At 57.0% G+C, this 26,357-nt stretch overlaps 1 protein-coding gene across 2 annotated transcripts in view; it reads left to right on the top strand.

Moving 5' to 3' along the window:
* Positions 1-26,357, top strand: part of AGRN (agrin) — a 212,800-nt gene that overhangs the window by 179,241 nt on the left and 7,202 nt on the right. Inside the window, exons 21-36 of one of the 2 annotated variants that reach the window (XM_067567280.1) lie at positions 1,406-1,533; positions 4,181-4,295; positions 4,625-4,744; positions 6,162-6,509; positions 8,283-8,475; positions 9,483-9,698; positions 10,073-10,302; positions 11,442-11,576; positions 11,693-11,789; positions 12,360-12,524; positions 14,445-14,556; positions 18,064-18,180; positions 18,571-18,760; positions 19,787-19,874; positions 24,306-24,338; positions 26,022-26,246. In XM_067567280.1, the coding sequence (XP_067423381.1) occupies positions 1,406-1,533; positions 4,181-4,295; positions 4,625-4,744; positions 6,162-6,509; positions 8,283-8,475; positions 9,483-9,698; positions 10,073-10,302; positions 11,442-11,576; positions 11,693-11,789; positions 12,360-12,524; positions 14,445-14,556; positions 18,064-18,180; positions 18,571-18,760; positions 19,787-19,874; positions 24,306-24,338; positions 26,022-26,246 (2,512 nt within the window). The remainder of the gene's footprint in view (positions 1-1,405; positions 1,534-4,180; positions 4,296-4,624; positions 4,745-6,161; positions 6,510-8,282; positions 8,476-9,482; positions 9,699-10,072; positions 10,303-11,441; positions 11,577-11,692; positions 11,790-12,359; positions 12,525-14,444; positions 14,557-18,063; positions 18,181-18,570; positions 18,761-19,786; positions 19,875-24,305; positions 24,339-26,021; positions 26,247-26,357) is intronic. The other variant, XM_067567281.1, reaches the window with a different exon arrangement.

Genomic DNA, 26,357 nt, shown 5'->3' with positions numbered 1-26,357 from the left:
TGCGGGTCCCTGCTTGTTTGGCGGGTGTCTCGCTCCCAGATCAGCACTGGCAGCCTGTTGGCTGGAGTTGCAGGTGCTAGCTTTGACCGACGGCAGGCCCAAATGGCCTGGGACGATCGTACGTGGAAGAGATTACTTCCCACCCCCCCTCGTTCCTCGCAGTCAGCAGAGCGTGCAGCGGAGAGGCTAGGCCTTCTTCCGGAGGGCTCCTCGACTTTCGAAATGGTTCCCCTCCTGTCTCTGAAATAGCCTGGCCTGCCCCTTTGCCCAGGTTTTGAGGTGCAATGGGGGTGATTCGGGCTGGCCCTGGCGGTAGCGAGGACAGGCAAGGGGGGCGTTGCCTGGGGTTTTGTCTCTGGCTAACGACCTTCTGGTCTGCGGCGAGCCCATGGCTGTGTTTGGGTTTTATGGCGAAGGCGCCCGGGGCCCTCTGTTTCATTCGTGTCCTGCCCCCTGGCAGCAGGCGTCGCTGTCCCCCGTCTGCGCGGCTCCCATCTCGCTCTGAGCGGTTGAGGTGGCGAGTTTCCTTCTGAGCTCACCCTGTGCCCAGAGGGCGTGAGAGCTGGGGCCGCTCAGTGCGGGGTGCGTGTCTCCTCAGCCCCCAGCACCCGCTCCGCATACACGCCCTGCTCCCAAGCTTAGCAAACCAGCTCCCCTCCCCGTGCACGTTCCAGGTGGGTTTCTCCCAGGGTTCTCCTTGTTGCCCCCTCCCCGACACACCATGCTGTTTCCAGCGGGGTGCGTACAATACCCCCACCCCCATAAGGGGGTGCGATCCCTCCACATACAAACACCAGGGCCAGGAGGGTCGTTTCCTGCAGCTCCCCGTGCACCCCCATGGGGTAGACTGGAGAGGTCCCCCTTTGCGCTGCTTGCGTTTTCCTTCCCCTTCCACTGATTTCTGGGTGGCTCGGGGGAGGCCTGCAGGCGGTGCCAGAACACGGATCCCCAGAACCTACAAACAGGTTGTAGGGCCTTCTCCCTGCCAGGGGCACCCACTTCCCTGGGGGCGCCCTCAGCTGCCTCTGTGTGTTGCATGCACGTGTCTGACCCTGCCGTATTGATTGTGTCCTGCTCTGGTTAACATCTTTCTCTTGTTACCCAGCCGGTCCAGGGGGGCTGCTATCCGGGCCAGAGTTCAGAGGAAACCGTATGGTAAAAGCTGCCATCTCTAGCCTGGTTTTTGCCATCTGACCCACCTGCTCCAGCAGCCTCAGATACTAATCCTCCATAGCACTCTCCAGACTCATCAAAACTAACCCAAGCCCTGGCACTACCCACACACTGCCATCCACCCCTGCCTGGGTCTGAACACGCCGCTCAGCTCTTCGCTGCCCGCCCCTTCCCAGCTAGCCCCCTAAACGAGTCCGTCTGCTTTCTGTCTTATTGCCCCTCCTGCCTGTAGCCACCAAGGTCTTCCAGGGAGTCCTCATCTTGGAGGAGGTGGAGGGCCAGGAGCTGTTCTATACACCCGAGATGGCCGACCCCAAATCAGAGCTCTTCGGGGAAACAGCCAGGAGCATTGAGAGCGCGGTGAGTCGGCTGCCCCGGTGCAGTCCTAGCTTTGGCAATAGATAAGCGCTATCCGGCTTGGGTCAGAGGGGGATGTCGAGGCATCCTTCATTCAGCTGCCATCAGAGGGTAAAGGCCCTGTGCTGAACGTGGGGCTAGCAGGGGGAATAGAGCTCATGACTTCCGGCTCCAAGAACACACGCCCCTGACACGGGAGCTAACAGAGAATCTCTCTCAATGGCTGTAAGTACCAGGGTTCAGATGTCTCGATGGGCTGGCCATCAATGGGCCAGGGGATCTCTCACACATGCTGGGTTAATATGTAACAGACATGCCTCTCTAGCACTGCCTTGTGTCTACAAGGTAGGTGACACCTTGGCAATGCCTGCGTTCCAACAGCAACCCTTTTCTGCTCACTGCTTTCCACCCCCCAACCACCACCACCCCATGTGGGCAAAAAGGTTAATGCAGAGACCTGGCACTGGAATGGATCCACAATGCATTCACCAGGACGTATGTTACCAGGGTAAATTCAGCGAGGCCGAGTTTTTTAGTGGATGGGAAAACTGATATGAGACCTGGATAATGCTCCTGGCTGTGCCATTGAAGCCCCAGGTGCCCTTGGGTAAGACACGCTACCCAACACACACACACCCCTCTGTGCCTCAGTGTTCCTGTCTGTGAAATAGGAACAGTATGACCTTGCTGCCTATGTCGAGTGCTTTGAGATCCTCAGAGTAAAATTGGGCTCTGTGTTGTTATAATAAGAGATGGGCTTAAACCCCAAAGTTGGAAGTGAACTTTGGAAAAACTCCCAAGCTGAAGAGCTTCCATTGGTGGGGACTGTGGGGCAGCTTGGCTAAGGCACGTTGCTTTGGGTCTCTCCGTGGCTGTAAGTGTCTCTGTATTCATGAAAGACCCCCTGGAAAAGGGGCTGTCCCAGCCCTTTGTTTCTACTCCATGCTTAGCTCCAGGCACCTCGGAAAGCTGCTCTCGTAAATACAGTTCCCTGCTTTTCCAAGACTTGTAAAACTCCCTCTCCCTTTGCCAGCAATCCGGTGAGCATCATGCCCCCGTGGATGTGCTAGGCAGCATGTGGGATGGGGGAGCAGGAATGCCATGCAGCCTGCAGGGTGGTACAGCAAATTCACAGCAGCCATAGGAGTGGAACCGGCGTAGTTAGCATTCCGAGACCATTCCGGCTGCTGCTTAGGAATTTGGCAAGTGCTTGGTACAGTTACTTAAGTAGACGTGCACTCGGCATATGGGTGATATGATTCATGCAGCTGCGTGGAACAGGAACAATATTTTGCATTGCAATAGAGGCTTCCACCTGAGGCGCTCAAAGCACCTTCACCCTCGCCGCCCCTCAGGAGGTAGATTTCATCATCCCCATTTTGCAAATGGGGAAACTGAGGCACAGAATGGGTAGGTCACGTGGTAGGATCGTGGCTGAGCCAAGACTAGAATCAGTTGGTTCATCCTTCATTCCCTAGGAACAAGCCCATTTGCATAGGTATTCTTGTGGCTCTTTAGCACATGGAGATATTAGGGCCAACCTTCGGAGGGTGGGGAGAACTTTCCCAGTGTAGAGAAACCCCGAGGAACCTTTCCTTTGGGACATTCTTGTGTCCTTGTCCTCTGGCTGAGGGGAAGTGGAGCAGGGGCTCGGATCCTGTCAAGGTGAGAGCCAGTTATGTCTCAGGCTGGACAGACAGATGGAAGGATGTGTTAAGGCATCGGGCTGGAACTCAGGAGATCCCCTTCTCCACCACAAACTCCGTGTGATCCTGGGCAAGTCGCTCCAGTTCTCAAGGCCAGAGGTATTTAGGGGCCTAAAAATGTAGCTAGGGGCTCAGTGGGATGTGGGAGTCCTATGGGAGTTGGGCACCGAACTTGCTTAGCTGCTTTTGAAAATGCCACGTGGTGCCAATCTGCATTGTTCAGTGTCTAAATACTTAATAAATCCGCCCCTCCATGCCTCCAATCCTCCCTCTGTGAAATGGGGATACAGACTTTCCCTTTCTCCCAGCCTTGTCTGTCTTGTCTTTTTACCGTCCATGGTGAACCGTCGGGGCAGTGACTCCCTTTCACCAAGTGTCCGCGCAGCACCCGGCATGGCAGGGGAGGTGATGGGAGGGATCATGGTCAGGGGGCCGGCACAGCACCCAGCATGACAGGGGGCCTTATCTCAGTCAGGGGGTCTCTGCCGCATCCAGCCCAACGGGGGATCTGCTCAGCGCTTGGCATAATGGGGGCTGGGTTGACCTTGGTCGGTAGTCTGTGGGGCACCAGGCAGAAGCAGGGCCCCCCGAGCTCAGTCAGGGGTCTGTGCCGTGTCCAGAGCAATGGGGTAGGGGGAGAGGAGAATCTTGGTTGGGAGTCAGTGCAGTATGGGGCACAAGGGTGGCCGGATCTCAGGGTGGGAGTGTCTGCGCAGCGCCTGGCACAGCGAGGGGCCCCCGATCTCTGCTAGCGCCTGTAGCTCACTAGTATAATCCTGCTTCTCCTTCTAATAAGCAAAGGCTCAGATATGGACCCCAGTGGGAACATGGGCCTCATCACAATCTGACCGCTGGGCCAGGTAGGCCAGGATCCTGAGGCTGGAAGGAGGTGGGGGCCCAGTCTGACTACCTTGCTTTGTGTTTCTCCCCCCCCGGCCAACCAGCTGGACGAGCTTTTCCGGAACTCCGACGTGAAGAAGGATTTCAAGAGCATCCGCGTGCGAGACCTGGGCCAGAGCAGCGCAGTCCGCGTCATCGTGGAGTCCCACTTTGACCCAGGTGAGAGCCACCCCTCCTGTCCCTGCCGACTCCGCGGCGTCTCCAGCTGCCGGGAAGGGGTGGGGCGGGAGAACCGTGGCACTGGAGCTGCCGCAAACCCAAGGAAGTAGCACAAGCGGGAAAGGGCCGTGTCAAAAACGCCGGGTCTTTTGTTCAGCACGTGTAGCGGGCGTGCTGGGGGGGGTGGAAGGGCTGCAGCTCTGCAGCAGGGAAGGGAACGAAAGGCATCAATTCAGATGCTTCCAGGGGATTACGTGAAAGAGAGGGGTGCTGGGGACTACGACAGCCTCACTCTTTGCCTTTCCCTTCCTCCTCCTGGATGGGAGCAGCCACCACCTACACGACGGCTGACGTGCAGAAGGCCCTTCTCAAGCAGATCAAAGCCTCCAAGAAGAGGACCCTTCTTGTGAAGAAGCCTCCGCAAGAACACGTCAAATTCATGGACTTCGGTGAGCTGCCTCTGCCTTCAGTCTGCCCGTGTCGCTCACTCGCTCTCACCCTCCCTGCATCTGTCCTCGTCTGCCTCTTTTCATCTCCGGCAGGAGCCTTTCAAATGCTTCCTCTTGGCACTTTGTCCTCCGGAGGCTGTTTTCATCCACAGAGATGATAACGCTGGGGTTAGCCAGGCCCCGCTCTAATGAGGAGCGGCGCGGGTCTCTGGGACGTGCTGGGGGCTGCGTTCTGCGCAGCTTTGCTCCTGGAGAACCGCTGGGTTCCCTTAGACAGCCTGAAAAATCGCACCTGGCCCGCAGCGAACTGTCAGGCCAGATCGAATGTGGGCGGCTCCCTTGAGTGTTGATTTCCACCTGCTGAGGGTCTGACCTTTTGTCTCCATTTCTTCCCCTGTTGCCTGCGCACAGGACCGAAACCTCCGGGTTGTAATCTGCGGCTCCCCCCCATCCACCAAGGAGGGGCTGCAGCCCTGACAGTCACCCCGCCCCTTGCGCTCCCGTGCAGTTGGGGGCGACATGAGGCTGCAGCACAAGAACTCAGGTCACAGAGCTTGAGTGCCCCCCAAATGGTAAAACATCCCCCATCGCCGCTGTCTCCCTGTAAGCGGGGGGCCAGGGGAGATGGCTGGTCAGTCCCATGGGCTTCTAGCTGATGAGCCTGAACAATCGGTTTCCTATTGATCTGCCAGGGAAGAGCGAAGCACAAGCAAGGATTGACGTCGCCTGCAGTTCAGTTTGATCAGGGAGCGGATTGAGCCTTTTGCTTGATTAGCCCTGCTCTACTGCAGTGACGGCCACTCGGCCAGCTGCCCGGGCAGGCTAGACGCTGCGAGAGCCACGCCCCTGCCAGCCCGCGCCGTGGGTCTCGTCATCCCCAAGGAAGGGCAGTTAGTCGGAGGGGACGGCTCCAGGGAGAGAGGTGGCAGTGGGACTTGAGCCGCGAATCCGGCATTTCTCCAGCCTTTCAATGCGGGGGAACAGACTGTTCTTCAGCCCCTATCCCTTGGGGTGGTTCATCCAGGCCCAATGGAGGGCAGGAGATGTCGCTTCCTGAATGAACCAATCCTGGTAAGGGGGTGGGAAGGATCAGGATCAAAGCGCAGCCCCTGAAAAGCCACTAATCGCCTGTTACAGGTGGGAAAACTGAGGCATGGGCAGGTAATTATCAGAACTAGGAATAGAACCCAGGCGTCCTGAGTCCCTATCCCCTGCTCTCATCATCGAGCACTGGTGCGAGGAGTAGAACCCAGGAGTCCTGAGTGCTAGACACCTCCCCACTCTAACTACTCTGCCTCCCTCTGAAAGCTGGGAATTGAACCCAGGAGCCTGGCTCCCGAGCCCCTACCTTCCCCAGGGATGCCAGCTGGGTGCCAAACTCCTTCTGAGGACCAACCTTCCTCTTGCTGTGTTTCAGACTGGATCCCCAGGCTCTTCACTACCACCACCACAACCACCACCGCCACCACCATGCCTCCTGCCACCACCCGCCGGTTCCCCGCCCCCACCGCTGCCCACGTCCTGCCCCCGGAGGCCATGGAGAGGCCGAGCACCAAGGTGGCAGGGCCCGTCACCACCAGAAGACCTGCCACCACCATGCCGGCCACCACCCGGAGGAAGCCCCCGGTCCAGCCCCCGGCCACCAAGAAGCCAGCCCGGCCCTGTGACTCCCATCCCTGCCTGCATGGCGGCACCTGTGAGGACGAGGGGAAGGAATTCACCTGCAGCTGCCCCGCAGGGAAAGGGGGCGCGGTCTGCGAGAAATGTACGTGGCCTCTGGTCTGTGGGGAGCTGTGAATGAATGCCGGGGGGACTTACTGAAAGGTGCTGAGGTCCAGCAGCCCCCAGGGACTCCGACTGGAGGTGGGGGGTAGACATGGCCCCATAATTCCCAGTGAATGACAGTGAAGCGGATTTGTGTTAGGCACACCCAACTTGCACGTGCAATGGGGTGCCCAGCCCAGGCAGTGCATGTGCAAATGATTGCAATTAGCCATTTGCACACACAGTTATCTGCATAGGTGCTGGAAACATTTTTATAGTGGGGGTGCTGAAAGCCATTGAGCCAGACTGTAAACCCTGTCTATAGTGGAAAGCATTTCAAGCCAGGGCGTGTAGCAGCACCCCCAAACCCCTAGTTCCAGCCTCTTTGGTTATTTGTGCATCATGCAGAACAAAAAAAAAAAAAATGTCAGGAATGGTCTAGTTAGTACATAGTCCTGCTTTGAATGCAGGGGACTGGACTAGATGACCTCTCCAGGTCTTTCCAGTCCTACACGTCTCTGATTCTCTGAATTGCATGCTCATTCTCTTCATAAATCAGGATCAAATTCAAAATCATTTTTTCTCTCCCTCTTCGTCCACCCTGCTCCCAAAGGCACTGCAGGCTGGAGCATGCTGGAAATGCCACATTGGAATGGGCCAGTGGTCCCTTTAGCCCTGTGTCTTGCTTCTGTTCAAAACAGGTGTGACACTCCCTGTGGAAGGCACCTCATTAGAAATATGACAGCATTAGTGAGGGGGAGGCTTCTGGCAGCAATTTCTTCCTGACCCCAGGCAGTGATGCACCAGTGCCCTGCAGCATGAGGATTGTGAGCTATGGGCGGCTCGTACCAGCTGGTGGGACATGCTGTTCTCAGCCCCTGAGGCCAGTGAATGCTGGATACCGTCTAGCAAAGAAACAGCTCCAAGTGTCCTCTCATACCACAGTGGATGCACCTAGGGGGTTCAGGAACTCTCCCCCAGCACTCTGGGCCGCTTAACAAACTACTCTGAATTGGCAGTGTGCTGCAACCGAAGCCGTTTCTGTTCTGACAGCTCAGAGTGGCAAATCAGTGCCAGGTTGGGGTGCAGGATAGGATTGTAAAGTGTTGATTCTGGAAATTATTGCCCCTAACGCAGAAAGCCGAGGCTTTCAGAGCTGCCTTTGGATGCGGATGTCCAGGCCTGTTAGTTTTAATGGGAACTGGCCGTCCAGCTCCCTTTGAAAATCTCAGCTGCGATAAATAAGAAATGGGGTGATCAATGTAGATCTATCATGTGGGATTCAGGGAGAAGAGATAAAAATGACCTAAAGGCTGGAGGGGTCGGGTTATGAGGAACGATGGGCACAGCTCAGCCGGACGGGGGGGACGGGGCAGTTGTCTGTGAGTGTGTGAAAGGCATATCCAACCCAGACGCAGGAGGAGAACTGAGGGCGATCCACATGGGGTCCATCTGGGAACAAAGGGGTGAAACTAAACAAGAGGAAACATGAGCTAAATATCCGGTGGGTGAAGGGAACAGTGAGATCTATACGGCTGTGGAGCAATCACCCTGTGGAAGCCCTGTCACTTGGAGGCGTTGAGCGCTAGGCTGGATAAATGACCAGGGAGGATGGTGTAGGGGACAGATCCCACAATGGCTTGGCGTGAGGCGGGTGGGAGCTCTCTATCTCTGACCCCATCCCACAGACGTGCGGGGAGAGTGGTGCTCTTGGATTCACATCAGGAGTTGTCTCTCCCCCCACGCACCCTCCTCTCTCCGTCTGTGCTCACAGCCATCAGATACTTCATCCCCAGCTTCGGCGGGAAGTCGTACCTGGCCTTCAAGATGATGAAGGCCTACCACACGGTGCGCATCGCCATGGAGTTCCGGGCCTCCGACCTCAGCGGGCTGCTGCTTTACAACGGGCAGAGCCAGGGCAAGGACTTCATCTCCCTGGCGCTGGTCAGTGGGTTCGTGGAGCTCCGGTGAGTGCCACCGGCCCGTCGGCCTGGGCCCGTTCCCCATCGAGGGCTACTCAGTGGGGAAGGGAGGGAAGCAGCCTAGCTGGGTGAGCAGGAACCCAACTCCCCTGGACGTTCCATGGGTTGCTCTGTCATTGAAAATGCCCCCCAGCCAGACGGTCTTCAGCCTGAGTCCTCCACATCACCTCTCTGTCCCAGTTCTCCCGACCCCCCGACTGCTGCTAACAGCCTCCTTTTTAAAAGGGGGCAGGCGTCACCCGGGCAGGTGATGGCTTCTAACCTGCCCCAGCGAGGTCTTGCCTGTGGGGGCCGATGGGATGCAAAGCACCGGACAGAGAGCACAGCAGGGGTCTGAACCCAGCCAGCTCCGGGAAGTGGGGAAAGTGGGTGTGATCCAGTTGTTAGAATCAGAAGGACGAGTTCTTGAAGGAAACGAACACTTTTGCACCCCCAAAAAAAAAAAAAAAATTCAGGTTTTCAGCAGAAGCCCATGACAACGTTTGTTGCAGTTTGGTTTTCAAAACCTGCACATTTCTGGGGTGTTGATTTTTGGGGGTCGTGCTCCTCCCCCCTTTTCTAATTCCTTTTTTCTACTGGAAAAGGATGGGGGAGGGAAGAGAGAGAGAGAAGGGGGAATCCAAAAATCCATACCCTGTACATTTTGGGGACTTCAAAGGCCGAAATGAAAGTTCTCCGTTTGAAATGAAACGGTGGTGTGGGGGGCCAGAGGCGGGTGAGGCTGCAAATTCTGGACAGCAGGGGGTCCTCAGGGAAGGCCTAGGTAACGAGTCCCATTTGCCTACCCTAAGATCCCAAAACCTGCCTGGTGTGTACAGAGATCACATCACCCACCACTCAAACGCAGCCCTCTCTGTGGTGGGAAGTGGCAGCTGCGATGTGGCTGCAGCATCTAACTGAGAAGCTGTCCCAAGCACCACTTTTCCTGTGGTTCAGACGCACCCATAGCCGCGGCATTGCGCCAAACCCACCACCCCCCTCCCTCATTTCAGGTTCAACACGGGATCTGGCACAGGCATAATCACCAGCAAGGTGCCCGTGGAGCCTGGCAAGTGGCATCAGCTGGTGGTGAACCGGAACCGCCGCAGTGGCATGCTGTCGGTGGATGGGGAGCCTCATGTGAACGGGGAAAGCCCGAGCGGTACTGACGGGCTCAACCTGGACACGGATCTGTTCATCGGAGGGGTGCCAGAAGACCAGATGGCTGCGTGAGTAGCGGGCGGACCAGGCTTCCCCTGTGGAACAGCTGCTCCTGGTGTCCTAGCGCTTCCTGCTGGCGGCTTCTGGCAGTACATCCTGGGAGGGTTTGAGTCCTCTTTGGAACGAAATCGGGGGTGATTTTAGAGGTAGCCTTTTAGAGGATCCTGGAGCTCAGGGGGGCATTTTTGGCAGGGGGAACCCCTTATCCTGGGCAGAGGTGGAGTGTGGTTTGGAGGGGAGGATCCTGGCCTGGATTCTCCGTGAATGAGCATAGCCAAAGCCAAGATATTGGGTGCATGCTGCCTCCTGCTGCGGCGCCCCCTTTCTGCCCCGGCCCAGCTGCCTCCCCTGAGCTCCGCCCTCACGTCCCACGTCCCTTCAGGGTGGCAGATCGCACATCAGCCATGGCCGGCCTGAAGGGCTGCATCCGCCTGCTGGATGTGAACAACCAGATGTACGATCTGCGGGAGAAGGGCAGCGACGTGCTGTACGGCAGCGGGGTGGGCGAGTGCGGCAACAACCCCTGCCACCCCAACCCCTGCCACCACGGCGCCATCTGCCACGTGAAGGAGGCCGAGATGTTCCACTGCCAGTGTCTCAACGGCTACACAGGTGAGAAGCAGGAGAAGTGACACTGGGATGCAGGGCATCCCTGGGGGATGTCGCCACTGACATGCAGCCACCTCTGGGGGGGGGGTGGCGCGGACCTGGTGGCTGCGTCGCAGTGCACAGCAATGGTGCAGAATTGGCGGTGAATCCTGAGGCCAGGACCCCAGAGTTAACACTCAGCTGCTCTTACAAAAAAAATTGATGAGCATACTTGGTCGCTCAAAGCCTCTTGGGTTTTAGGTGACCCAAAAGGCAGAATCTCCAGCAACATGGCCTGTCCCTATTAACGCCAGGGAAGGGCATCAGTCCATTGCTGACCCAGCAGGTGCAGCCGGCCCTCGGAGGGAGGAGTTCTCAGGACAAGATTTTTGGTGGCCTCAGAATGCGGCCACCAACTCTTGCTGCTGGCCATTCTCGCACTTTTTCCTAAAATATTGAATTACCTTTAGGAAAAACAACTGACTATGCCCATCTACCTGCCCAAATCACTGTCAGTTATTTATTGCTAGCTAGTAAGTCTGCTGTGCAAAGTGCTATTAACAAACATTCAGGTAGCACTTTGCACAGCCGACTTACTCCACCCCAGCAAGCCTGGGGACAAATTGAGCCCTGGAAGGGAGATTGGGGGAAGCACTGGGGGCTAGGGGCGATGGGGGTGAGAGTCTGGGGGAGGCAGCGGGGGGCCAGAGCCCATAATCCAGAGGACAGGGACCAAAGCCCCACAGCCAGAGCCTGCCACCCCAGAGCTGAAGCCCGAAGCCCCAGCCCCACCGCTCCTGGGAAGGTGGGGAACTCACCAGCTGCCTGTTCCTGCAGTGTTGTGCCCCATGTGTCTCCAGAGGGGGGCAGGGCCCAATCCCTCTGCCAGCGCCAGCAACCAACACCAAGGCAGTGTATCACGGCAACGGGGAGGGGGAAGGGCTGCTCCTTTGCCGCTCCCCCCCCCCAATTGCAGCCCAGGAGGTTGTGGCCGCAAGAAAAGCCGGCCGCCGTGGCTGCCTTTGAGAAACGCTAGAGGCAGGCGTCAGGCGGGGCACCCCGCTCCAGGGACCGGCAACATTCCTCCCCCGGGTGCGCACATCTGATTGTACGGCCCCGGACCCCTCCCTGGGCCGAGCTGACCTGCTGCTTTCCTCCCTTAGGTCCGACCTGTGCCGATGAGAGGAACCCCTGCGACCCCAACCCGTGCCACGTCTCGGCGACCTGCCTGGTGCTGCCAGAGGGGGGCGCCAAGTGCGAGTGCCCCATGGGGCGGGAAGGGGAGTTCTGCGAGGCAGGTGGGCTGCGATGGGTCCTGAGCGTGGGACGGGGTCTCTGTGAAGGAGGCCTTGGGGGCACTGACCAAAGTGGCTTCTCCTCTTCCCATCTCACCCCCTCTTGTTTTCCAACTCAGTGACGGAGCAGGACCAGACCCGGCCCTTCCTCCCGGAGTTCAACGGCTTCTCCTACCTGGAGCTGAAGGGGCTGCAGACCTTCGTGCCCGAGCTGCAGTGAGCGTGTTTCACAACCGCGGAGACGCTTGGGAGGCCAGTGGGGAGGGGGAGGGGAAGTGTGAGAGGGAGAGACAGGGCTCCTGGGGTGGCTGGGATGGCGGGGGGGACCAAGAACTGTTCCTAAGGGGAGTGGGGCTGTGTTTCCTCTTCTCCCCTCCCTCTGTCCAGCTGCTTTCCCCCAGGGCACAGCACCCCCCCAGGCCCTGTCCTTCCCACATTGCTAAGTGGGAGGGGGTCCCAGGGTTGAAAGGACCCTCGTGCAGATAGCTACGGCATTGCAGGCTGAGTCAGTGGGCCCAGCTGCGGGCCATGGAGACTTGGCCCTCAAGGCGTCTGTGCCACTCAGACCCTCGGGGCCGGGGTCGGAGGAAGCTGGCCCGGCTGCAGTCCCCGTTGTGCGGCTGAATGGAGGACGCCGCTGCCCGGGGTGTCAGGCTGTGCGTGCAGAGACCTTGCAGGGCCGCCCCTTGAGAGGGGACGAAGGGAGAGACCGTGCAGGGGGCTGGCGTGGCAATCGCCCCGGGGTGGCTGGTTCGGAGGGCGGCACTCATGCCCTGTCTCCCTCAGGGACAAGATGTCCATGGAGGTCGTGTTCCTGGCCAGGAACCCCAGCGGCATGGTCTTCTACAACGGGCAGAAGACGGACGGCAAAGGGGACTTTGTGTCTCTGGCCTTGCACGATGGCTACCTGGAGTACAGATACGACCTGGGCAAAGGGGCGGCCGTGCTCAAGTAAGCGCCCCGGGGCTGCGTGGGGAAGCTGGGCCCACTGGCGACGGGCTCTGTTCTCTAGATCGAAGTGCCCTAGCGCTGGCTTTGAGGCTACGCTTGGGGCAGTCAGAAGGCATGGGAGAGTGTCCCCTATGACTCCTCGCCAGAACCGGGTCGGCCCCATGTTTGGAAGGGGAAGACGGGTGAGGGGCTTAACTCAAGGACCTCTCTGGCTCGTTGGTTTGTGTTGCTCCGAGGAGGAGCAGGAGAGGTGTGTGTGGGGGGGGAAACAGCCAGGCAGCACTCCTCTTAGCAGGCACCGGGGCCAGCCCCGCTGCAGGAGGGGGGTGGAGCGTGGGGCAGATCAGCAATCGCCCTAGCTTTGAGCAGCTGCACAGCCCCTGAGCAAAACCCCAACGGGCGGTTTGACCTAGTAGCCAAAATTGGAATGGCTCACTTTAATCCGGGTCACTGCGCCCCAGCCCTGCTCCGGCCCAGCAGGTTCTGGCACCGAGTCCCAGGCCCAACGGCGATAGTGTCCCAGTACCAGGAGATGAGACTTGTTTCTCCTGGTGATGCATGATGCTGCCCTTTCACCAGAGAGCAGGTACTTCTTCTGCAACCCCTGCTGTCAGACTCCTCTGCTGGCCTCAGGGAGCGCCTGGAGCTCTGCCCTCGAGGCAGCCGGGGGGTTAAATCTGCTCCATCAGTGCTTGCTCATCTTCTGTGTTAATAATTCCGGGGACAGATCCTTACCTGGGACTCAGCACAGCCCAACAGATGTCAATACAGCTCCATCAACGTAGGCCAGCTGACGACTGGGCCTGTTGAGTCTAATGCTTGTCAGAGATGGAGGCTTCCTGGGGAAGATTGACTGACACATCTCGAAACACTGATGAGCTCTGCTATAAAATGGCCGGGTGCCGAGGGCATTGAGCAGGAGGGAGCAGCCTGGACGTGTCACAGGGAATTGTGCCCGTTGTGTTTCACCAGAGCCCCCAGCAGCGTGGGGTGAGCTGGGCCATCTCCTGCGTGTTGTTGCTGATTGAGTCTTGGCTCCTTCTCCCTTGATGCAGAGCTGAAGGATGGTCTAGTTAATGGAGAAGGCTCTGGACGTCAGGCCAGGAGACCTTGGCTTCCTTCCCAGCTCTGCCACAGACACACTTTGGGGCCTTGGGCCTGTTGCTTAGGGCGCCAGATTTTTCAAAAGTATTAAGATGCAGCAAGGTGTCTAGCGAGGTTTCCAAAGGGGCCTAAGCCCATTAGGTACCGGACTCCCTGGAGCTTTTGGAAATCCCACGAGGCGCTTCTGTGCATCTCCAGGAACCGAAACTCCTTTGAAAATCTGGCCCTGAGCAACCTTAGTCCTGTTGACTTCCACTGAGACTTAGGCTCCTAAATGCTTTCTGAAGATGTCCCCCTCTGGGCCTCAGTTCCCCATCTGTAGAATGGGGAGAAGAATCCTTCCCGTCTCCTGCCCTTGTCATGTCAATTTAAACTAAGCTCCTTGGGACAGGGCCTGTCACTCACGTAGCATGTCTACACTGCAATCAGAGATGTGACTGCAGCATGTATTGTTCTAGCCAGATCCTATAACAATAACAGGGAAACCCTGGCAGCACGGACTTTACAAGCCCACCCCAGGACCCTGGGTACCTACTCTGCTGCCGTGTCTCCACTGCTGTTGTTATTGGCGCTAGGTAGAGCAAAGCTAGCTCAGGCAGCTCGACATGTGCTGCAGTCTGGTTGTAGTGTAGACATACCCTCCGTGTGCAGGGCCCTGATCGCGTGCTGATGGGACTCCGGCCAGGAGGTGCTCCCCTATTGCAAATAGTAAATACCAGCCAGCACACTCTGTCCCCCGCCGGTGTATTTGCTGGATGGCTTTCACCCCAGCTGTGTTTTCCCCCTCCTTTCTTCCTCACCAAACCTCATAACCAGGAGCAAGGAGCCGGTCCCTCTGAACTCCTGGATCAGTGTGTCGCTGGAGAGGAACGGGCGCAAGGGGGTGATGCGGATTAACAACGGCGAGAGGGTGATGGGAGAGTCACCGGTAAGTTGCCATGCCAGTGAGATCCTGGCAGGAGAAGGCCCCCCCCTGCCCTCAAGAGACAGTACCCACCCCTCGCTCTGACGCAGCCCATCTTTGGCTTCTTGTACCAGCCGCGCTGATTGCAGTGACGCTCACAAGGATGCAAAGCCAGGGGAATGGCAGGAGAGGCAGACCTCGCTTTGAGGAGCCAGCTGGGGCCTCTTCAGCTTAGACAGGCTTCAAATCCATGCCTTTCACAAGCAAAATGAGTTGAGTGATTCTCAGCCCCAGTTGTTGTGTCGTGGGCATTTTTCCACTTCACGCAGCTGGACATGCTTAGTGCCCGCTGCTCGGGGCCGGAAGGAGGGCGTGGGAAACCCAGGGAGCAGTGATGAGGGATGGGGCGCCATGTGGCAGATTTGAGATACCTTTGCAGAGCTGTGTGGGATCAGCTTTCCCCAGGCTAGGCTGAGACCCTCACTGAACTGCCCTGGGTCACTAGGGGAATGTCTCCTCCGTATCAGAGCAGGGCTGCTCTGAGATTATACCCTTCTTTTCCTGCCCACCCCACCAGGGGATCTGGCAGCCCTTTTGCAAGAGATAAAGTCACCTGTTCTAACATATCCCTGCCTCCCCAGATACCGGCTCTGGGTCGTGTCCAGTCAGGCATCCCAGCTGCAGGTACATGACCCTTTCTCCACTGGGGTCTAGTGTCGGTTTCAATCCACCCCTTGGATCCAGCATCAGGAGCCTTTCCCGTGCTCTCCAAATGAAGAGCCAGACAGCGCTTTTCAGGGGGAAAGAAAAGGTTTCTGTGATGATTGAGTTATTGAAAGTAGTTACCATGATCACACAGGTGCCAACAAATCTGTCACCACTCTCTCTGCTCTGCTTACAACTGGTAGCTTTATTTTTCTGGTTTTTCTGCCCCGCTTCCGTCTATGCTTCTCCCTTCTCCCTACAAACGGCCCCACTCACAGCAAGTTAGACACTGATGTTCTAAATCCACAATGGAAAAGTTTCTAGGGATGAAGGTTATAAGCCTTCCAGTGAGACAGACTTTGGTATTTGGGGAAACCAGGTCCAGTTTCATTGCCTAGGCAGCTTTAGATTCTCTCTCGGCATTCGCTTATTACCAGAGTCATCTGGGTTTACACTAAAGATGGGACCAAGTCTCTAGGTTTGGAGCTGACCTCTCATAGGCCTCGAGGGAGTGCAGTATGGGTTGCCCATGCTTGCCTATAGTATAGGCAGGGTAGTTTGTGCCTATCTGGAGCTAGATTACAGTTTAGTGGCAGTGGATTGTGCCCATCTGTAGCTTAAAACAGGACATTCCTCCCTCTCCACCGTGCAACCAAGTGGCTGGATTTGTGCCATCCTCCATGAGCTCCCCCATGTCAAGAATGTGATGTCTGTTAAAATGTGGGACCGCTATGCACCTACAGCCGGATGAGAGTTCTTTGATTCCTCCAACAGCACTCTCTCCGCAATAGCAAAGGGAACACAGGGCGCCAAGGCCTGTCTGATTTCCATAAATGCTCCTTTTTTCCCTTTTCAAGATTCCTTTGGTATTAAAGTTGCCCTTTTTAAAGCAGCGTTTGTCCTGGCAGGACAGCAGCACCGCCTGCCACTCCATTCTGCATCTTTCCTGTCTTAATTGCCTGCTAACGAGGGAACAGCCGTTAGCCAATGCACTTGCAGCCCTGCATGTTATGACGGTACCCCACTGATTTCCTGTTTCTCTCTCTCTCTCTCTCTCTCTCTTTTGATTTTCATTCGTATTTTTCCCTCCCCTGCTGTCTGGATTTCAGAAATCCCGTAAGGTAAAGATAAGTATAACTCACCGCACTTCCATCTCATATGCCATTGACATGTTGTTTTTCATTCCTCCATTCAAACCTAAGTGATCCATCCTCATCTCCATCCGCCCACCCTCTCTGTCAGACCAACCCCACTCTCTGATTTCTGTAGACTAGACACATTTTTGTTTCTTTTCCTTCATTAATTTCAGCGAGTTCTATTTGATTTTGGCACATTTCAGTAATCTGGTCATTCCTTCTTGTTTTAACTCTGCAAAGTGTTAGCTAGTGATTAATATAACCTCGTCTTTGCCGGCCAGACGGCAAACTTCCACTGCTGCTTTGTGAATGATAAATATTGTGGCCACTACTTGGAAATTTCTAGGTGTTGTTAGGCTGCCCACCGTTGGCTTTATAGTGATAGCAAAGATAGAGCCCAGATCCTCCTGCTCTGAGACCACAAACCCCTGCTGTGTGACCGAAAAGAGACTCTCACTATAGTTGTTTGCTGTCTGGGGCATATGACACACAAATGATTCTGTCTAATAGGGGGCAGTGGTTCCACATATGCCCTAGCCAGAGTGTGTCAAAATTTATTTATTTGAAGTCTCAGGGTAGGAACAGACCTAGAGGCCCCCACTCTCCAGGGGAGTCTATCTGGCACCTTCATCAGCACTGAATTCACATGAAATTCCTTTCTTTTTAACGGCTTGTAAGACCGTGGCGGTCTGGCTCGGGGGTCTGTTCCTGCAGCCGCACCGCTTTCCCCCAACCCTTTTGATTTCAGAGACTGACTTGATATGTAGCAGCTCTCCAGGGCCCTGGTGTGAAGGCGGGGCTCAGCTCCACAAGGGGCATGTTCTCCACGCAACAGGCATGAGCAGCACGGGTGGCCCACAGAGCAAATCTCTGGCTCCGGCAAAACTTGTCATAAAGTTACACAGCCAGGGCAGCGGCTGGAGTCTTGCCGGAAGCCTGGTTTGCTCTGCGGTCTCACCAGCAGTCCAGCCAGCCCCCGCGATCTCTGCTGCTCCAGGGATTGCAGCTGCGGGGCAAGGATAGCTTTGTGGGCTGGGAATCCTGCGGTGCGTGTTCCTCGGTCACTCACTTAATCTCCCAGAGCCTCTGTTCCCCCTCTGCAAAAAAAAAAAAAAAAAAAAAAGGCGATAATTCTTCCTCACCGGGAGGCTCCATGTATTATTGGCACCCCGCTTCCATGGCAACGGGGCCACAGGAAAGCCTCTCAATGAGAGGAAGAACAAGGGGGAGGGAGGGAAGGTTGGCCAAAAGAGCTGTGTTAGCAGCTGTATCATTTAAGGGTGGCCAGAAGAGGGCGGTAGCAGTGCATGGGAGAGAAGGGCCATGGGGAGAAGGTATTTATTGGAGGGATGTTGTAATGTTCCCCCTTTGGGTGTCTGCCCCAGTGAGGGGGTCTCTTCCCTAGGGTGAGGGACCATTGGCTTCAGTCAGGGTGGGGAGGGGGCTGATGTCTCCGTCCTTCCCACCAGGCCAGGCCCTGGAGCTGCGCTAGGTCCCTGTCCCCATTTTGAGCCGCCTTCCCGGGCTCCTGTCAGTCCACACAGCAGCTGACACAGCCAGTGCCCCGCGGCGGTGCCAGCAGAGCAGGGGAGCTTGCCTTCCCCGATAGGCTGCAGGGCTGGGCCGTTCACTCTCCCCCTTCCACATCCTGGTTCCGGGTTCACCTTTCGCCCTCTTTCCCCGCTCCCAGATTCCTCACACCTCCCTGAATCTGAAGGAGCCCCTCTATGTGGGGGGAGCGCCCGACTTCAGCAAGCTGGCTCGCGCCGCGGCCATCTCCACCAGCTTCGACGGAGCCGTGCAGAAGGTAAGGCCGCTGGCTGTGGCTTCGAGGGGAGGTCTGCCGGGCAGCCTGGCGAGGGGCATCCGACAGTGAGAACCCAATGGTTGGCAGCCCTTCCCTCCCTGGTTCCCCACGGCGCCACCCATCGCAGACATCACAGGAGCCTTAGGATTGGCTGGGGGGGGGAGGGCCTGGTTTGCAGGATGATGATGCTTGTTAGCAGCATTGGGTGCGGGAGGTCCACGTCGGGAGGGACACACCAGGCTCCGGGATGTGCGTTCTGGCGGGGCGATTGGCTGAATTTCCATGTCCTTCCTTTCTTTGAACCCACCGTCCCGCCAAACCCCAGCTGGGAGCGGAGTGTAACCCTCATGCTGCCTCTTGTTTTCATCCCTTCTGTCCCCCACCTTTCAGATCTCCATGAAGGGCATCCCAGTCCTGAAGGAAGAGAACATCCGCAGCGCCATCGAGATCTCTTCCTTCCGCTCCCACCAGTGCTCCCAGAAACCCAGCCCCTGCCAGAACGGAGGAATGTGCAAACCCCGGCTGGAGAGCTACGAGTGCGCCTGCCAGCGGGGCTTCTCTGGGGCGCGCTGTGAGAAAGGTGAGGCTGGCGGGAAGCAGGCGTGGGTGAGACTGGCAATGGCCTCTGCAATGAAACGGTCTGCAGCGAGCTGATGGCAGCCGGCTGGAAATCTTCGGTCACGGCTGGGGATTTATTCAAGCTGATGCCATCCATGTTCCTGCAGCTGGGGAGGTGACTGGGAAAGGGCTTTGGGCTCATTTGACCTGGCCGTGCTACAGAAAGGCAGGATATGAACACGTGAGAGCGGCGTCGCATTGTGGCCGTGCCATTTCTCACGGGTTAGCATAGGTCAGTAAAAACCTTGCCCAGTAAATTAACAAAAGGGAGCTCCATCCCCTGGCTCTCCCTGTGCATTTTGGATCTGAACTGTGTCATCTGTCTCCACTGTAAGCTCCTTGGGGCAGGGACTGTGTCTTTCTCTGTGGCTTTGTGCAGGAGCAAATGCACTCTAAGGCCCAGGTTTGTTAAGGTCTGTCGGTATCACTGCACTCAGCATTACAAGGCCTAAGCTCATTGACTCTCTTGAAACTTACCCTTACGGTACTTTTGAAAATCAGACTTACGCTGCAAAGTCTGAAAGAAGTGGTGCCTAAATACCCGTAAAGATCTGGGCTTTCGTGCTTAGGAAATAGATGATAACCCTCTAGTTCACTCCCTGATCCTGGTTTCCTCTTTGGTTTTATATAAACCCAACCTTGCAAAAGCCAGGCTCAGCCAAAGCTCCTAGCCCCTTTCACTCGCTTCTGCCTCAAAATGGAGCGAGGCTGTGGATGTCAAACAACTTGACTGCTAGGCCCTGTATTGGCCTGAGCTCACTCCGTCCGCTGACCCCCGGCCACTTGAAAGGTGCGTGAGTTGTAGTGAATCTGTCCAAGGACTTGCTCAGGGTGTCTAGTTTGTAACAAACCCCAGGAGCTAGGGGAGTTTGCCAGGTGCTCTGAATCCCTCGGGAGCACTCTGTTCAGGGCTGGTTTGTTATTGCTCTGTGGAGATGCCCTGATAGCGTCGTGATCTCTGCTTGTGCTTCTCCTCTCCCCACCCCAGTGAACATCGAGAAGGCAGCCGGCAATTCGGAGGCCGTTGCCTTTGATGGCAGGACCTACGTGGAGTACCACAACGCCGTGACAAAGAGGTGAACTGGACTGCGGCTTGGGGAGGTTACACTAAAGGGGAGGGGTGTTAGTGGGAGCTCAGCCGATACAGCAAAGGATGAATCAAGCCTTCAGACCAGGGGTAGGCAGAGCTGGGATTTCACCCATCACCCTCTGCTGGTCTGGTTTCTTCCTCCCCTTCAGTTCCAACCCGCAATACATCCCGAGGTGGACGGTTTTGCTCATGAGTTAGGTTGGTTAGCGTGGTAGCTTCCCCGCTCAGCCAGGCCGGGAGCTGCTGTGCGGAAGTCTGGTGCACATGCAGTCCCTAAGCTGGCTGGGATCCACTCTCTGGAGTTATTGGGTCTGGCTGTGAATCACCACCCAGTGGCAACGATGTGTCAGGAACTGAACTGGGACTCTAACCCGCAAACCTAGCCGGGCGAGGCTTCGAGGACGAGTGAGACCTCTGGGCCAGTCTGGGCAGCCCTAAGGATGCAGAATATCAGGAGCTGATGTGTAAACTCTCCTGCCACTAGGGACCTCCGCAGCGCCGTCACCCAGCTCTCCCAGGGGCCTGCTCCCCACCTTTCTGTGCTCTCCCATCTCTGTGTGTCTTGGTCTCCATTCACTGTCAGTCTCCTTCTTCGTCTGTCTCCCTTATGGAACAGGCTCCCCTCCCCCAGACTCGGCTGTCACACCAGGCAGGATGGGCCCCACGTGCAGTGTTCAGGGGACTCCCTCAGGGATCAAGGGTTTTCAGATCCCGGGTTCAGGCTCAGCCCATTTCTGCTCTGAACCAATCCCCCTTGAAGAGGGGAGGCCAAGAAGAGATCCCACAACCCAGCGGTGCTGCTGGGATCTCTTCCTGTCCTTCCCGCTGCTTTTGGCTACCTTACACCTGGCTTGATTTCTTGCCAGCTGTCCGAGACCGGTGTTCTGCCAGGACCTGTCCTTGCCTGGCCTGCACCCTTGAGGCTGATATTTTGCTGTATAACTAACGAATGAGCTACGGGACTGAGGAAACGATAGGTTCCTTATTGTAAATTTCCTATAATAATAATTGGCTGGCTCCCAATGCTCACTTGTCTGGCTTGTGATGTGCCAAACACCCATCAGGGGCGAGGCGGCAGGACCCAGCTCCACTGTGCGGGTGTCTGGAAGCCAAATCCAAAGCCAGGTTTGCAGACCTGAGATTCATAGAGTCCAAGGCCAGAAGGGACCATTGTGATCACCTAGTGCTGTGAATCCACCGTGCTGCTTAGCTCTCCTCCCGCGCAGGAGTTTCAGTTGGCTGCCACAGGCTGGGAATTGGAGAATTTGTTCCCGTTTCATAGGCAGCGGGCCAAATTCTGGCCTCAGTTACACCCCAGCAATGCTGAGTCCCACGGAGCAGCCGGGGTGTAGCTGAGGGCAGCATTTCGCCTGACGGCTGCAATCCCAAACTTTGGGGTCGATGCTACCCTCTGTTCTGCTTCTGCAGCCCCATTGAAATCGATCGTTTGCATGGGCCGGCAAGGACCTAACTGAGGGCAGAATCGAGCCCTTTGTTTTCAAACTGATGGCTTAAACGAACTCAGCTGGACCCTGGGGTCATTTCTCTCCCTGGCTGCTTATATAGCGATGGTGCTGCTAGGAGCCATCCGCGCTACAAGGGAGGCTCTGGTTGGCATCCTCCGTCAGCACCATGGCCAAACCCGTCCCTGGTACGCCGCCGTTGGCTTGGGGACCTCATTTGGTCCTGGCTCATCAGTGTGTTTCACTGGTCTTTTGGGGGCTGTTCTGTCATGCTCAGTGGAGTCTCATGGGCAGCTGATATTGGTGCTCCTTCAGCCAGGGGGTGCTGCCCGCCTGTGGCTGACTTTGTGTGGCCCCTGCCAAAGCTCCCAGTAGGGACGGACTCTTCCAACCAGCTCAGTCTCTGATTTCATCCAAGGGGCACCTCGTCTAGCTTCCTACCTCTTCCTCAGCCTCATGGTTCCAGGAGCCATCCAGTTGGTGCCTGTCTCCAGGGCCCATGCTGCATCTCTGGACAAGATACCGAATTGCTCCCTGCCCTTTTCCCCATTCAGCTTCCCCACCTAACCCCACTGCTGACTCTCTTTGGAGAGCATCTCCGTTGCTCGTTGCTCTTCGTCTGTCTGTCTGTCTGTCTGTCTCTCTTCTGAATGTCCTTGTTTCTTTGTTTTCAAGCCAACTGACCAATGAGATCCCAGCGTAAGTAGATCACCCATGCCTCCCTGTCAGCCATCTGCCCTCTGCCACTGCATACAGATTGCCATCCGCCGCCCCCTTCACTCCATGACCCTGAGACCCATTCCTCGCAGCGGTAGACGAGGCCAGATAGCGAGCGGGGGTGGGAGGGAGAGGACAGCTGCTGGGAATTTCTCTCCCAGCACCTGGGGAGAAAGGGCCACTTGCGTTTCACTGCTCAGGTTAGCCTGTTTGCATAGGGTAGCAAGGGCTCCTGTCTCAGAATCCAGGCCTGAGATGCTGGCCTCACTGAAGTTGATGGACGCTTTGCCATTGACTTCAGTGAGGCCAGGATTTATCCCAGCAGTGTATGCGGGTTAGCCCCAGCAGCGCAGGTGTGTTTGTGGCAATGGGCGTGGAGGCGAGGAGGAAGTGACAGGGAGATCCTTTGTCCAGTGTCTCTTCTGTCAGCAATGAAGGGGTTGAGCGGTGAGCAGAGTGGACTCTCTGGGAGCCTGATTCTGCCCCTCACTTGGACCAGCGTGAATCTGGTGTGAGTCCCTGCTGTGTAAAGTGAGAGGGAGGGTGCGCCGAGTCAGGCCTCAGATCCTGCCACGCCAGAGAACATGGCCCAGACCCCCCTGGGCAACATGCAGGTGCCAGGGTTTGGCTGGGGAGGGAAGATTCTTCTCCAAAGTCAGCTTGACAGCTGCTTATTTACTGGGTGTCCGCCTTGCTGGGCAGATCCCTATTCTGTGTGTGTTTGGGGGTTGGGGGACACAAGCTGTCTCGTGCATCCCCATCCCACCTCATTCTCTCCAGGCCAGGAATTGGAAGGAGGGCTCGGAGGCTGAGAACCTGCATGCGTGCATGTCTGCGCTGAGGGAGGCGGAAAGCAAAGCAGCCTGACTGACGCTGCATGCGGAGAGCAGCCCGGGCTGTCCTCACAGGAGCCTGGCTCCTCGCTAGCTAGAGGACATGAACCTCACATGCTGCAGCAGCCTTCCGACTGGCAGCGCGCTGAGTCGCTTTGCCATGCAGCTGGACGCCCGGCTGCCCCTCTGTGCCCGGAGGAGCTATGCACACTCCTCGGCTGGTGGAATGCTGCTACCTCTCTGCCCTGGTCCCTCTCCATGCCCTACCAGGAAATGAGAAAGGGTCACTGCTTCCCGGCTGTGCCAGCCAGTGCCCACTCATCTGGGCATCCAATCTGCAGTGGGAGCTTAACGCTTCTCCGGCTGGGATTTGGCAGCAGGCGCTAGCTGGCATCACGCGGGGCTTGCTCTGGGAGAGTTGCCCGTAAGGACTGGTGGCTAGAAACCAGACTCCTCTGCCTAGAGAAGGGTAAAGCCTCATGGAGCCATGTGGGGCTGCCGCTAATTACACATGTGTTTCTGTGTCATGCTGGGCATGAAATATTACTCATTGGCGCTGATTTCAGTGCTGGATTCACAGCCCCTGAGAATGGTCCCTCCCCCATGTCAGCAGAACAGCTGTAGCATGGCATTCCTCCCCCCCACCCCCCAGCCCTGCCCAAGTGCCCCAGCCCTGACCCAGAGTTTGCTCCACAGCCATTCAGGCCTTGGCCGCTCATCAGACAGCCAATAAAGGGGCCGATTTTGCTGATGAAGACACCTGTCCATGACAAACTGTACTAAGATCCACCAAAGGCCACTGAAGACCTGTTGGGTGGGATCTGCCGTCACTGTGGGCTGGATCCGAACTGCTGAGCTGAGCAGCTAGAGGCAAAAGGCTCCATCTCCGATTGCCCATCCCCTGAGCCATGCACACCCCTCTTGCCCAGAGTCAGGCAGTCTGTATTTGACCATTTGAATCCCTGATGCAAATACCTACCAGTAGCAAAAGCAGCTGTGTAATTAGCAGAAACCCTTACAACACTCTCTCTGGGCCTGCCTGGAAGCAGTCTCTCACTCCGCTCCCAGACTCTCTGTAGAGTATCCACAGCAAAGTTCTAGTGAAATTGGAGGCTGGATAGCACCACGCTTCTGAGTGGGTCAGACATGCAGGGATTGAGCCGCGTCCTTGCTGAGAATTGGTGTCAGGAAATCCAGCCAGCTCCAAAGAAAGTTTGATGCCCCGCTTCAGTTCCCTCTAGAGACCATTGCTCTGGCCCAGGCTTTGTGGTCAGGGTGAGAAGCTGCCCTGAGCCAGGCAGGCCCATGCACCACTCCCCTGTGCCTTCCGCCAGCCAGACTGGTGGGTTTCTTTTTTCTCCTCTGGCACTTATGGCATGCCTCCCCTTTCTTCCTGCTTCTAAGTCCCGAAGTGCTGGACTATCCCCTGGATCACAGGTGAGTGTCCGCCAGGCTTCTGCTCTTGAGTCTTGTGCGCTCCGGGGTTGCTGCTTCGGTGGCCCCGCTCTGTCTGTGGCGTGTGTCTGTGCGTTTGGCTTTTTATTTATAAGGGACGATGGTTCGCAGCCTGCGAGATCCTAAAATAAAGGGAGGCCGGGGGAAGGGGGCCCACATGGGACGAGGACTCAGAAGAGGGGGCTACAGCTCTGCCACCGACTTCCTCTGTGACCTAGAGCAAGTCATTTACCCTCTCTGGATCTGCCTTTCAACAGTAACCCATCCACCAAGCAAGCGCTTGATAGAGCAAATGCTGGTAATGCGGCCTTCACCCACCGCTGCCATCTGGTCCTTTGGATGCAGCGTCCCTTGGGAATAAAATGCTCTGTTTTGTCCGGTGTCCTGTGTGCATGCGTGTCAATGGCGGCCCCCTGGGAGAAGAGATGAGGAAGCCCAGTTTTTATAGCCACTTGTACCCCCAGTGACAATGCGGCCCGTTACTCTGGGCTGTAGCCGGTGACAGGAGCTGGGTTGGGGTATAGTCACCCCCCAGAAGTGACCGAGTGGAGATGTGGGTTCTGAGTCCAACTCCCACAGCGCACTGAGTTTAGGAGAAGGATGGCTTTGCTGCCCGAGGTGCAAAGTGCAGCCCTCTCCCAGCTCCCATCGTGCCTCTCTTCCCAGGAGCCATGCCAGGTGGGAGGAGGGCATGGGGCTGGCGGGGGTCAGTCCAAGTCACTGGGGTGGGGCGTTCAGTGACATAGTGTTTTGTTGCTACGGAAAAGCCAGACCTTATCCCCAGTAACCCTTTGGTGCTATTTCTGGATGCTCGAGAAGGCACTCTGGCAGCAGGGCCGCGGTCGAGTTAAATGTAACTCCATCACCCATCTCTGCGGGCACCTCGCAGGGCTGGCCCGGTGCGGCTCCCTGCTGAGGTCCTGAGAGCCAGGCAAGTGGGCTGGGCAGATAACGGCCCTGGGGCTTTTGGAGTGAGGGGAAGGGGTGTGCGGGGTCCTTCCCTGCCTCGTGTGTGGGACCATCAGACTGAGTGATGGGCCCATGTCTCCTCTGCTGGGGCCGGTCCCAGGGCACTTGCCGGTGTGGGGCAAAAGGGCATCTGTCCCAGCTGACTCTGCCCCACAGCACTTCTAGTCCAGATGACGGAGCCTCCTTTGTACTGAACTTGCCCAGCTCAAAGGTTGCTGCGCGTGAAGCCATGTTTGTAGCAGAATAAGGTCCTGCCCAGCCCTCCTCCCCGCCATCCTCCAGGGCCTGCATACCAGCAGGAATCCAGGGCACGGCTCACATCCCTCGGACCTTAGCAGAGATGGGTCCGAACCGTGCGCTGCCCGTGAGGGCTGCCTCAGCCCCTGCCCCTCAGGCCTTGTGAGTCAGGAGGGGCTCTTGCTGTGCCTGAGATCCATCGCATACTGCAGATAGTTGTGTAAGCCACCACACACACACACACACACACACACTCCCCAAGCCTTATTTTAGAGGCTCTCCCAGGGGTTAACCAGCTGGGGGGCGACTTGCTTGGAAGCAGAGGAGCATGCTGCCCTGGTGGGCTGGCCCCCTGCCTTTCTGCCCCAGGAGGGGAAGGGGAGGAATTGCCCATTGCTTCAGAAGCCCCCTTCCTGACTCAGGCCTGTGTTCCCTCCCCTGCCCGGCCCCGGGGTGCAGCGAGAAGGCCTTGCAGGTGAACCACTTTGAACTGAGCATCAAGACGGAAGCCACCCAGGGTCTGATCCTGTGGATCGGGAAGGGGCTGGAGCGGTCGGACTACATCGCCCTCGCCATAGTGGACGGCTACGTGCAGATGACCTATGACCTTGGCTCCAAGCCGGTTGTCCTGCGTTCCACAGTCCCGGTGAACACCAACCAGTGGATCCAAATCAAAGCTTCCAGGTGAGAAGGTTTGGGGAGGCAGGTGGCGGAGGAGCTTAAGGACTAGCGGGGATGCAGACTGTGTGCTCACGGCCGTGCCTGGGCTGGGCTGGGTCATGTCGAGAGCGCCTG

This window comes from Emydura macquarii, unplaced genomic scaffold, assembly GCF_026122565.2.
Source record: "Emydura macquarii macquarii isolate MOO-44397 ecotype Brisbane River unplaced genomic scaffold, CSIRO-AGI_Emac_v2 contig_2768, whole genome shotgun sequence".
Lineage (NCBI taxonomy): Eukaryota > Metazoa > Chordata > Testudines > Chelidae > Emydura > Emydura macquarii.
Note: the sequence above shows the minus strand (reverse complement) of the source record. Positions and strands in the feature narration are given on the sequence as shown.